The sequence below is a fragment of the Chelonia mydas genome, chromosome 9 (assembly GCF_015237465.2).
Source record: "Chelonia mydas isolate rCheMyd1 chromosome 9, rCheMyd1.pri.v2, whole genome shotgun sequence".
NCBI lineage: Eukaryota > Metazoa > Chordata > Testudines > Cheloniidae > Chelonia > Chelonia mydas.
Window position 1 is genome coordinate 94,636,876 of NC_057855.1, and position 12,939 is coordinate 94,649,814.

The 12,939-nt window shown below is 49.1% G+C and overlaps 1 protein-coding gene across 6 annotated transcripts in view; it reads left to right on the forward strand.

Moving 5' to 3' along the window:
* The first annotated feature begins 7,670 nt into the window (after window positions 1–7,670).
* MCF2 (MCF.2 cell line derived transforming sequence) overlaps window positions 7,671–12,939 on the forward strand; it is a 96,115-nt gene continuing 90,846 nt past the window's right edge. For 4 of the 6 annotated variants that reach the window (XM_043522660.1, XM_043522661.1, XM_043522662.1 and 1 more), the window contains exon 1: window positions 7,672–8,622. In XM_043522660.1, the coding sequence (XP_043378595.1) occupies window positions 8,514–8,622 (109 nt within the window). In that variant the 5' untranslated portion in view covers window positions 7,672–8,513. Of the gene's footprint in view, window positions 8,623–12,939 lie in introns of all 6 variants that reach the window. The other 2 variants (XM_043522658.1, XM_037909078.2) reach the window with 2 other exon arrangements.

Below are 12,939 nucleotides of genomic sequence, written 5' to 3' on the forward strand. Positions count from 1 at the left end.
GATACAGAAGGACCTAAACAAATTGGAGGATTGGGCCAAAAGAAATCTGATGAAGTTCAACAAGGACAAGTGCAGAGTCCTGCACATAGGACGGAAGAATCCAATGCACCGCTACAGACTAGGGACCGAATGGCTCGGCAGCAGTTCTGCAGAAACGGACCTAGAGGTTACAGTGGACGAGAAGTTGGATATGAGTCAACAGTGTGCCCTTGTTGCCAAGAAGGCCAATGGCATTTTGGGATGTATAAGTAGGGGCATTGCCAGCAGATCGAGGGACGTGATCGTTCTCCTCTATTCGACATTGGTGAGGCCTCATCTGGAGTACTGTGTCCAGTTTTGGGCCCCACACTACAAGAAGGATGTGGAAAAATTGGAAAGAGTCCAGCGGAGGGCAACAAAAATGATTAGGGGACTGGAACACATGACTTATGAGGAGAGGCTGAGGGAACTGGGGATGTTGAGTCTTCAGAAGAGAAGAATGAGGGGGGATTTGATAGCTGCTTTCAGCTACCTGAAAGTGGGTTCCAAAGAGGACGGCTCTAGACTGTTCTCAGTGGTAGCAGATGACAGAACAAGGAGTAATGGTCTCTAGGTGCAGTGGGGGAGATTTAGGTTGGATATTAGGAAAAACTTTTTCACTAGGAGGGTGGTGAAACACTGGAATGCGTTACCTAGGGAGGTGGTGGAATCTCCTTCCCTAGAAGTTTTTAAGGTCAGGCTTGACAAAGCCCTGGCTGGGATGATTTACTTGGGGATCGGTCCTGCTTTGAGCAGGGGGTTGGACTAGATGACCTCCTGAGGTCCCTTCCAACCCTGATATTCTATGATTCTAAGATGTGAGGTGTGGTGGCCAGATGGTTATTTGCTGTTTGCCATTGACTTCAGTAGGGCCAGGATTTCACCTTTGCTTCTCCGTGGTATGTTCTAGGGAAGATGAACTGAAGCTAGCCTCTTGTTCATTGGGGACCAGGTGGTGTCCCTGTCCCCTGACTTATTGCTAAGACACTGGTAAACTGTAGACAAGTGAGCTTACGTATCTGATGCACTTTAAACTCTTCTGAAATTGCTGGGTATGTAAAAGATAGTTCATCCCTGGTATAAGCTCTTTGATGTCAATATACTTATACCAGCAATGAACATATCCCTTTCACTTTGGTCAGTTCCAAACTAAATTTAGCTAAACCTGTTTTTCCAGTTTCCAGGATTGCTTAAAATATAAACTCTTAGCTCCAGCTCTGGGCGTGAAAGTGCTAGATTGCCCTGCTGCTCTGTGGGGCCGTTAGTGCTTGTGGATATTTTCCTAGGGAGCACCAGCATCAAATAAGCCATCATCTATGTGCGCATCCCAGGGCCTTAAACCTGCTAAAGCTCACCCGGGGAAGGCCTTGGGCTGGGGTTTGGCCAGAGACCAATGTACAGAACCAATGGTTGTGGATGAGATAGGGGTGATAAACAGGAACGTAGCAACTGATTTCCTGAATTATGTGAATCTGCTAGTTGGAAACCAGGGTAGAGGGACTGTAGCTGGAGCTTCCTAAACTTCAGCAGCTGTCACAGTAAGGGCACAAGATGGGACTGAGGCGTCAGTCTCCCCCACTACTACATAGGTCACTGTGACCCAAAGACCATGGATGCCAACGGGCAGAGGGCTACTCTGGATTCACCAAAGGAATGTCATAGAGGGGCTCTGATGAAAACCTCTGTCCCATTGGTCGTCATAATAATGGCAAAATGGATGTTGTATAAGGAATTATGTGTATACACTGAAAAATATGTTCTTAAGGTCTGTCATGAGACTGGTCACCTGAAGGGTAAAAAGTTGGTTTTCTTTCAGGCAAGAATTGTGTTTCTAGCTGCCTGCTTCCATGTAAATTAAATATTGTCTGGTTCACAGTTGGCCTCCATTTACTATATGAGTCAAATGCTAATGAAGGATTGTGAAATCTTCAAAGAGAGGAAATTTACAGGCAGAAGTGACCCAGCAGGAGAGAGAGAGCCCTATTTACATAAGGACAATGAACTTTTGGGGGTACAACTAAGCAGTACAGAGGCACACCCTCATTCCGTCCATCTGTCAAGACAAGCGGCCAGCAGCCTTGATCTCATAAGAAGGGACTGCAGCCAAACTGGTTGAAAATCCTGGGGAAATGACAGGGGTAAGCTATCTTGTAGGAGATAGGGGAATGCCTTGTTGTTTATGTGTAGGCTCTAGAAAGTGTGTTACGATTTTGTTTTATATATCACCACTTGTTTCCAGTATTCTCACTCTCGTTCACTCGAATCTCAGTTCTTTGATAATAAACTTCTTCTTCTTGTCTCTATAAAGCGCTACGTGTTAAGTGATGTGGTGATTCTGAGTTGAATCTAACAAACTGGTGTGGACTGCTCCTTTGGGAATAGCGGATCGGAGAGTTCTGTGAACAGGGACTTGGGCACAGCCGGAGGATGCTTGGAGGACGTGGGGGTGAGGGGTTGCCTATCGCTATCCCTTACAAAGAGAATCCGGCCTAGTGGAGACTGATGAGGGTGGTGAGCCCAGTGCATGATAGCAGTGCAATTGCCTGTGCTCTGCTGGGACCAGTGCTATGTGTAGAAACAGTGGTGAGTTACCAGCAAGCCAGGGGAATCCACTCAGTGATAAGCATGCCAAAATTCCCTGGGCCAGGCGAAGCCTAAGGCTGCCAGTTGCAGAAGAGGGCAATGCGGAGAGTTCAGCCAATTGATTTCTTCCTTAGGTGCAGGCGTTTCTCCGGGTCTAACAGGGCAGCTTCTGACAGAGCAGAGGGGCTGGGGCAATTGAAAGGAAATTCCGCATCTGAGTTCCTGGCTTTTCAGCCTGGCCACACAGTTGGAAGGAGCAGCAGTCAGAAGCGGGAGCAATAAAAACTGAAGCCTTTCCAAGAGGGAGAATGGCTGTTGCTCCAAAATGGAGCTATGCTGGGGAACGGTCTCTGGTTCTTCAGATCAGCCTCAGAAGGAGCTTACAGTGGCATGGGGAGTTACATGTCTGGGTTTGTTTAAAAGGCAACATGTAAAGAACGACTTGTTTGATTGAACAGGGATTTCTGCTGTGTTTTTTCACCAAATAGCATCAATCCCATACAGGCTATGTTGGCCTTTGTCAGAACTGGGTTTTACTGAAGTATGAGCTGAAATTATTAAATTAATGGGGAAATTCTCCCACTCCCCGATGGTCTGTTGCTGTCAGCCCACGTGGAATAAAACTCGGAAAGTAGAGGGGTCTTGTGGTAACTCTAACATAACCTTTCCAAGGGAATGAGATCTGTCCTGCTCCCTGGGGAGCCTTGTTCCCTTCCAGTGCAGTTGAAGAACATCATCCCAGGGGTCCCATCTTGCAAGGTGCTGAGCACCATATTGCTTAGCATGTTGTGGGATCATGCCCTAGGATGGAGAGCCTCTTCAGCCAGAAGAACAGGACTGGTAGCTTCTGTTTGAGTGTCCATTCATCAGCCAGTGCAAAATAGGATCAACCCAGACTTTGCCTCCTCTGGAAATCCATCACTGCCGCAGCGTGCTGGAGAGATGGCAAGTGTATGGAGGGCTTGAAAAATAACTATGGTACGTAAAAGAGAAGATTTTGCTGTAATGCAGCAATGTGAGGGAATACTGTTGAGGAGAAGCTGTACCTGTGTGTTCTTTGACCTACGCATAAGAGGTTTCCCCTGGAAACTGGCTCGTGATATTTTGGGCCAATCATGTCTGTACATGGCTACATTGCTAGGGCTGCATGGCAGCATAGCTACCTATGCAACACTTAAACACTAAATCCTTAATGGGCAAGCCTTGCCGTCTGTTTCACCAGAAACCCCCCTGGACACTGAATGGAAGTTGTGCCCAGTGTTTTCTCTTACATGCTTTGCATCTGTCAGTTGTATCTGGCTGCTGACGTCTCTTGGGGTGGCGCGAAGGTATCCGTATCCAATAAAAAAGAGCCGGCACTGATGGCTCAGGCTTAGAAGATCTTGCTCTTACTGGGCTGTCTCATTTGGGTTTGATGGCAGCAGAGCTGGTCAATATCAATGTCGCTAGGTGCCTGGGCATGTGTAACTAACCGCTAGCCATAGACACCAAGACATTTGCAGCATCTCACAAAACACTGGAGGTTAGTGCAGGAGAACTCTCTGGTGCTGAGCCAGTCAAGCCATGTCCTGTGGCTCCCACTTGCAGAGAGACACCTTCTGTGGCGAAGTAGAATGGACATCTATTCAGGGGACACCATCACAGGGCCTAATCACATCAGCCACACTATTAGGCTCGTTCACCTGCACATCTACCAATGTGATATATGCCATCATGTGCCAGTAATGCCCCTCTGCCATGTACATTGGTCAAACTGGACAGTCTCTACGTAAAAGAATAAATGGACACAAATCAGACGTCAAGAATTATAACATTCAATCTCTCTGGTCACTCGATTACAGACCTAAAAGTGGCAATATTACAACAACAAAAACTTCAAAAACAGACTCCAACGCGAGACTGCTGAATTGGAATTAATTTGCAAACTGGATACCATTAAATTAGGCTTGAATAAAGATTGGGAGTGGATGGGTCATTACACGAAGTAAAACCATTTCCGCTTGTTTATCCCCCCCTCCCCCACCGTTCCTCACACGTTCTTGTCATCTGCTGGAAATGGCCCACCTTGATTATCACTACAAAAGGTTTTTTTTCTCTCCTGCTGATCATAGCTCACCTTTCCTGATCACTCTTGTTACAGTGTGTGTAGTAACACCCATTGTTTCATGTTCTCTGTGTATATAAAATCTCCCCACTGTATTTTCCACTGCATGCATCCAATGAAGTGAGCTGTAGCTCACGAAAGCTTATGCTCAAATAAATTGATTAGTCTCTAAAGTGCCACAAGTCCTCCTTTTCTTTTTGCAGATACAGACTAACACAGCTGCTACTCTGAAACCAATCACACAGCAAGGGGCTGCTGCTAATCTCTGCATCAACTGAGGTGGTGTGGAAGTGGGGCAATGGCTTTACTGCAATAAGTTACTGATCTACAGCTCCTTGGCTTTTCCACAGCTGCACCATGTCTGAGTCCCTAGCTTTGCATGCGTTGACTATTTTTAATCTCTCTCCACTCTGCAATTGCTGGGGTTGCTTTAGTAGAGGTGAGTGTATCCTCTCCTCGAAGGCCCTGAAGAACATAAACAGATCCAGCACTCCACAGCCAGGCAGGAGTCTCCATTCACTGAACTATTAGGTTGGCGTCCGCTGTCAGTCGTGTCAATGTTAAAAAATTAAGTACAATTACACAACACACTGAACTAGAGAGGGGCGCTTCCTGTGTTCTGATTGACTGTGAAATATCAGCCCCTGCCCTGCCCAAACAAACAAACAAACAAAACCCCCAGAAATATGGCTCAGCAGTTAATTTCCCAGGGAAAACACTAAAGCATCACTGAAAACATCCTTAATAAGACAGTGGTCTTATAACCTTGTTGTAGGAGAGAGAATCTTACTCAGTGGCTAGATTGCCTGGCAAATCTGCATTTTGAACCCATCTGGGAAACGTTCCTTAGTTTGGAATACCCTAGCATGTTGGAAAGATATTTTTAAATGAGAACCCCAGAGTGGAGGCCCAAGACCAGCGCAAACACAGTATTACCTGAAGGCTCTTGGATTCTACATCTCTCTCCTTTTAAATTAGATACTATTCATTCACAAATAACTGCGCCCTCTCACACACAAGCCCCTTTGAAATGGAATGCTTACACAAGGTATTAACTTAACCCTTGCTGGAACCTGACATGCTCATTTTATTTGCATAACATACAACAGCTGTGCAAGCAGTGCCAGACTGACCTGCTGCTCCAGCTCTGTGCAGACCTCCAGCGACTGCCCTAGGATGGGAACATGGGTTCATCTCCATGCTCCTTTAATTCATGGCCTCTCTGCTGAGACCTGCCACTAAATAGAAAATTGATGTCCGATAGGAGTGGACTGTTTTGTATGCGATGTGTGTCAATTTTGGAACTGTACTGAGACCATCAACTCTCTTAGATCCACCCTATCCCCATCAGCAGCTGGTAACATTTTATCTCTCTACCAGCCTAGGCAGGATTTGAACGGATGAATCTCCCCTTAATCATTTTCTGACCCACCAATTCCCTGTTAATTTTTTTACAAACATATTTTGGTAGGTCCTACACAAACTCCATGCATTGACTCTTTCTGCTTGTTGGGCAGCAACTACGATTTCATGCTGTTGCTAGAACTGTGCACAGTCCTGACATCAGTGATGATTCCTCTACCCGAACAACGAGAAAGAAGAGACAGCCAGGATGGCATCTGCTGTGTTGGAAACACGGAGAAAGCATTGGTAGAACTGGTAACTAAACTATGACATTTGTGGGGAAATTTTTCTTATAAAATTAGACAAATGTTAAACAACCATGGAAGCCCTGTAAATATGACTCTTGCCAGAGTTTGCACCCTAATCTGATAGCCTGCCTAAATAATGACTAGCCCTGAATGCTGGAAGGCAAAGGGCCAGGCCAAAGGGGGAAGGGATAGCTCAGTATTTGAGCATTAGCCTGCTAAACCCAGGGTTGTGAGTTCAATCCTCGAGGGGGCCATTTAGGGTTGGGGGCAAAAATTGGGGATAAGTCCTGCTTTGAGCAGGGGGTTAGACTAGCTGACCTCCTGAGGTCCCTTCCAACCCTGATATTCTGTACTTTTATGGGAAATCGACATAATTAAAAACAGCTGTTTCCCTGCAGAGTATCCCATCACAGTAGCCTCTGATCTGCATGAGCTGGCAGGATGTTAGCCATTGACATCTGATCACCGAAGCTGACAGGGGTCAGCCCTAGCTGCTAAAGCATACTGCTGGCTTAACATGTTTCTGAGACCAAACAATTCTGCGCCAGCTCTGTTTCAGGCAACTGTGCTGGAGCCCGGCTACCAAACACAAAAAGACTTTGGTTTTAAACAGAGCTGGACAAAATTCTAGCTCAAATCGAACATGCTGCTTTGAAAATGTAGATGGGAAGGAGCAGCTAGGGAGGTAATAGTATTATTTGTCTTGTCCAGGAACTGACCCTGTCCTTTTCAGCCTGCTGCAGAGTGTAATTTAAAAGGGCCCAAAGGGGGCCATCAGGTTTGGATGATTTCACACAGCTGAGAGGAGATGCTGCTTGGGCCAATAGCCTAACAGGGAAGAGGCACTTCTAGGCCCAGGCAATGGCTCAAGCCTGACCTGACCACCTTGCTGTGCTAGGAATTGCAAGGCTTGCTTTAAGATGCAGCGGTTGGTATGACACAGCGGCGATGCAGGTGGCAGCTGGCTTTCTGGCTGATGGCCTCAGCTGAGAACCAGAAGGAAGAGTTAGGATGATGTGACTCAACTACCTCCTCAGACCCAAAGGGTCTCTCCAGGAAGGGCTGAGGCCCATTGAGGCAGGTCAGGGCACCTGCATCCAACCTGTGGCCACCAAACAAAGCCTGTTGTGTTACTTTCTAGAAGACTTAAGTTCACTGGACATTTAACACCCCTGTCCCTTATTCCAATAACCCAGATTATCACTGATCTATGGGGCCTGGGCATTGAAGGCTGATGGGCAGCAGCAGGCTGTGAAATATCTCCGCCCTCACAGCCAATGGCTTTGATAAAGCCGGGGGGTGAACTCTTGGTCCCTTTAAAGACAATAGGAAAACTCCCACGGATTTCAGCGGAGCCAGGATTTCACCCTTGGGGGGCTTGCCTAATTTAGAGCAGGGGAAAGCCAGTGCTTGCTGCCAGGCGAGGAATAGCTGGGGTGGAGGGTAAAGGGCAGGTCCCTGCTGCCTTCTACCCGCTGCAGAGAGGGGAGGGGGTCCCCATCCTTGGCGATGGCACAGCTTGGCTCGCGTACCCGACTCTCCCCGTCCCGCTGGGCGGTACGTGGGGAAGGCTGCCCGCATCCCGGCCACCCCGTGCGCGCAGAGCCCCGCTGCGCCCTGAGCGCAGCAGCGAGCCGGGGAGGCAGCGCCAGGGCAGGGCTGGGGTCCGGGCTTAGCCCCCTGCCCCCCGCCAGCCGCTCCGCCGGGAGGCGCCGGGGACGGAGGAACGGCCCCGTCCCCGGCCGCTGCAGGGCGAGGCGTTCCCGAGTCGTCCCCAGCAGGGGAAACTCCCAGCCAAGGTCCCGTGCGCTCGGGCTGGAGGGAGCGGCCCTGCCTGGCTAGCAGGGCAGCCGGCGGCTCCGCAGTGCTGGGCGCGCAGGCCAGGCTGCCCGGAGCGCCGGAGGCGCGGCTCGGCCCGGGGCTGGCGCTGCCCGCCGCGGAGGCGAGGGGCCAGGCTGAGCCGGGCAAGCAGCAGCCGGGGAGCGGATCTCGGGGGCGATCCCGGCGCTGGCTCCCGGCTGGGGGGAGCATGGGGAGCCCAGCCCGGCACTAGCAGGGAGACCGGCTGGCTGGCCGCGGGGACCAACTCACCTGCATCCCCCTCCCCGCGGAGCCCGGCCTTGGCCAGCCCCGCGCCGGAGCGCCCGGCCTCGGGCATGGCCCTGGCGCGCCCCGCGCCGGAGCGCATCCGGATCTCCGAGGTGGAAATGGAGCGCTACTACTGCCTGCTGCAAGCCGCCGCCCGCCTCGACTCCAGCGTCGCCGGTAAGCGACCGCTCCCCTTCCCCGGCTCTCCCTCCGTGCGCAGCCGGCCTGGCGCCCCCTGCTTCGCCTCAGCCCCCCGGGATCCGACTCCTCTTCCCTGCCCCCAGCCCCGGGGTCCTGCCGGGCGGAGCCGCGGTGCCGCAGCGAGCGAAAGTTCCACGGGGTGGCCGGGCTCACGGGGCTGCTGCTGGGACGCGAGTCCCTCGCTGCCCGGTTCGTTCGCGCCTTACCCCAGCGATCGAAGCAGTCCAAGCCCAAACCTGGCAGGAGCTTTATTACCGGCCACGGGGACTGCTTCTGTGGCTGTTTGAAGTGCTGGGAGGGGGCTGACCTGCCCTGACGGGCCCGGGGCTTGGAGAGGGGAGGTGTGCAAACATCGGGGGGCGCTAGTATTGTTAAACTCAAGAGAGCCAAAAATCACCATCTTCATATTGGAAACCCAAACCCAGAATCCACCTGCAGCCCATAGTCTCTTTGACCCGGCCTGTTTGTTCTCCCTCACCTAGTTCTTCTGTCCAGCAGCGATTTTCCTGCCTAATTTAGAGCGTGCCTTCAAACATGCTTCCTAAAGACGGATTTTTTTTTTTTTTACCAAGCTAAAGGGACAAACTTGTGCATCTTCAGGTTGCTCACAAATAAATGTACTGCATTCTCATGCCTTCCACATACCATGCTCCTTGCACCCAGCGGAGCGGTGGGGGTGACACTTCGGATACAGGTGTGCGATGTAATGGCTGACAGAACTGTACTAGTTGGGGGGAGGGGGATAACCTGGGCCCTCGCACTCTAAAGCCAGGATCCTGAATGCACCTATGCACGTGCTTAACTTTATTCACATGCATAATATCAAACACGTGGAGCTGTTTAGAGAACTGGGGCCTAAATACTAGGCAGACAGTTCACTAAAGTGAATTCTTGTTAGAAGTCTCTAGTAGGTTTCATTGTAAGTGCTGGATGGTTGTTGTTTAAAAGGCACTGAATAACACTTGCTTTGATGGATTGTACTATGCATGTAGAAGGGTGTCTTATTTTTACAGTAATCGCTGCTTCCCCTTGTGTCTCTGACATGCCCTTTCTTGTTGCGGGAACACTGTCGAAAAGGAATAAGCAAAAGTGTGTGATCGGATGCTAGCCCCTTTGTCGGGCTTCCATTGGCCAGTGTTGCTGCGGTACTCCCTCTTGTTCGTCCTTGCAGTACTCTGCCTTATGCTTTTGGTGGGCCTTCCGTTGGGCTTTGGGTGTATAAATCAGGCTGCAGTTTGTTTGCTCGTAGATGGCGTGATGGTCAGAAAGTTGTGACTTGTATTGGAACCTCTGTGACTGGCAGTGATGCGCCAAGACGAACCTCGCATTGATTATGCAGGCTCCGAGTCACCTGCATGTTTGGTATAGTCACGCAATAGAAGCCATCAGCATTTTACAAATTGCTGCACCGAAGCCTCAGAATGGTTCCAGGTCAGCCAGTTATTGATGGGTAGGTTGAATGGCAGCTGGGCATGATCAACTCTTGATTGATCTATTTACAGTATTAAAAAAAAAAAAGCAGCAGATGTGTATACAATTGTGTACGATTGCTTGTTTTCCTTGCTTGTTGCTCTTCCTCAGTCACTTCGGTCTCCATTCAAAAATTTACTAGTTTGACTACATCGATGATGTTATATCAGTGTGAACCGTTAATGTGGACGTGCTACACTGATGAAAAGCAGGTGTGACTTGACCCAGTAACTTTAGGCCATGGGCTGCCCTTGTGCCTTAACAGAGCTCCCTTTGATGGCCCACGATCTAGTTATTGTACAGTCCTGCATTGAGTGCAGTGGACTGGGCTAGATGATTTACTGAGGTCCATTCCAGTCCTACACTTTTGTGATTCTATAATTTGCTGATAAACCTTCCAAGGGTTTGCTTTTGGGGGAGATTTTATTTCTTTTTAGCATAATCCTTTAATGGATACCCAGGGGAAAGGGTCAGGGCCTATTGGCACTGCTTTTCCCCGTGGTGACAGAGAGCACACCCAGTCCCAGAACTGAAGACACATGTCATTCATTATCTCTTAAGGGCCATCTATGTGCTTGGAGCCAGGCCTGGCGCAGAAGACACTCTAACACAAGGATCTAACAGTCTAATTCTGTTTGTCTCGATTCCTTTGCATAGCGTAGCTGAATTTATTAGGCTGGATTTTTTTTTATTGGAGAACATGGGTAGAGATGATTAGGTTCTGTAGTAAAAGTGGTTGGTGATGCAAAGGAACACTTGCATGAGCCAGAAATTGCTGTTTGTGGGAATGTGCAATTAAAACAAAACAGTTCTATAGAATCTGATCCTGTTCCTGTGGAGTCAACGACAGAACTCCTATTTTCTTGAAGGACTGGGCTTTAGAGAGGAAGCGTGAGTGTAAGTGCATGAACGCAGCGGTGATGCATCAATTCTCCACACTATGTAAATGAAGTCTGGGGAAACTGGGCAGATCGCTCTCCGGTAACACAGGTCCCAGTCCTGCATTCCGCTCTGTGCGGAGGGACCTTTACACCTGCTTTTGGAAAGTCTGTGGGACTCTACACGGGAACAAGGATGAGTTTGTGTGGGTCCTGTTGCAGGCCTGGGACCATGATTTGGGCTGCTCTCAGTGTTGAAACAGTTATGTCAGCCTCCACTCCAAATCATGAGATTTTTAAAAGGATAAAAAATGTGGGATTCTTTCCCACCCCATAATTTCTGACCTTTCTAGGCTGGCCGTGGGATACATTTTAGGCACTTTTCCCCAACCACCAGGGGAAGAAACTTTTTTTAAAAATGAAAACTGAGATTCTCACACAGTTGCTTGACTGCAAGTGCAGAGGGTTCAAGGAAAGCATCCAATATCATGAGACTTGTGACAAAATCATGAGGGTTGGCAACGTTGCGTGTATATATTGTGACAAAGTTCCTCCTCTGCCTTGGTGGGTCCTGTGCTTATTGGTGGATTTGCTCACCTCAGAGGTTCACAGCAGCCCTCAGTTTGGCCACTTTCGTGGCTCAAATCTGCTGTTCGCTCAGTTAGCCTCATCACTGGCCAGCATGGGGAAAAGAAAGAAGAACAATCCCCACAGTCTCTAATGATCCACCTAGTGGATCCGGAAACAGGCCAGAGACCTTCCCCTCTGGTGGAACCCACAGTCCAGGTCAACTCCTCTGGTAACAAGTAGGGAGTTGGAGGGATGGGGGGAACCCGGGCCTGCCCTCTACTCCGGGTTCCAGCCTAGGGCCCTGTGGATTGCAGCTGTCTACAGTGGCTCCTGAAACAGCTGCATGACAGTTACAACTCCCTGGGCTACTTCCCCATGGCCTCCTCCCAACACCTTCTTTATTCTCACCACAGGACCTTGCTCCTGATGTCTGCTAATGCTTGCACTCCTCAGTCTTCCAGTAGTACGCCTTCTCACTCTCAGCTTCTTGCGCCTCTTGCTCCCAGCTCCTCACACATGCACCACAAACTGAAGTGAGCTCCTTTTTAAACCCAGGTGCCCTGATTAGCCTTAATTGATTCTAGCTGCTTCTTGATTTGCTGCAGGTGTTCTAATTAGCCTGTCTGCCTTAATTGTTTCCAGAAAGTTCCTGATTGTTCTGGAACCTTCCCTATTACCTTACCCAGGGAAAAGGGACCTACTTAACCTGGGGCTAATATATCTGCCTTCTAGTACTCTCTTGTAGCCATCTGGCCTGACCCTGTCACAATACACACACACACACACATGCGTCCTTTCAGCCTTTTTAGGGCGTAAAGTGTTTATAGCCGTGGTTATAGGAGATACTATTTGAGAGCTGTTATTACATAGTAAGCTTGTATTCTGATGTCCAGAAAATGAATAATATTATCACTCAAAGCCATTCAAGGAGCTGCAGCCCCAACGAGGACCACAGGAGAAACAGGAATCTTAAACAGTACGTAGGATGCATTCCGTTTGCATAAAGCACAGATTCTACACCTGCAATTTCATGATTTATCAGTCGTTTACCATAAGAAAAGTGAAATGACAACAAGGCTGTGTGGGAAGGAGGTAATCTGAAATATAAAGTGGAGTGGGGGAGGGTAATTGACTTCAGTATTGTCAGAGTCTACCTTTGCCTCTAATCTGCATGATGCTCTGAAACGGAGAGCTTCCACTGTTACTTATGGGAAAGTTGCTTCTTGAGTCAGAGTAACAGAATAATGCCACATTTTTAACCAGGGCTTTAAGATTACATGATTCCCCAGCTCGAGAGTTTAACACAGAATTGGGTTCCAGTGTCCCTTCCTTTTTTAAAGACAGTTGTTTCTGGCACTTGCGGTTCAGAAGAAAG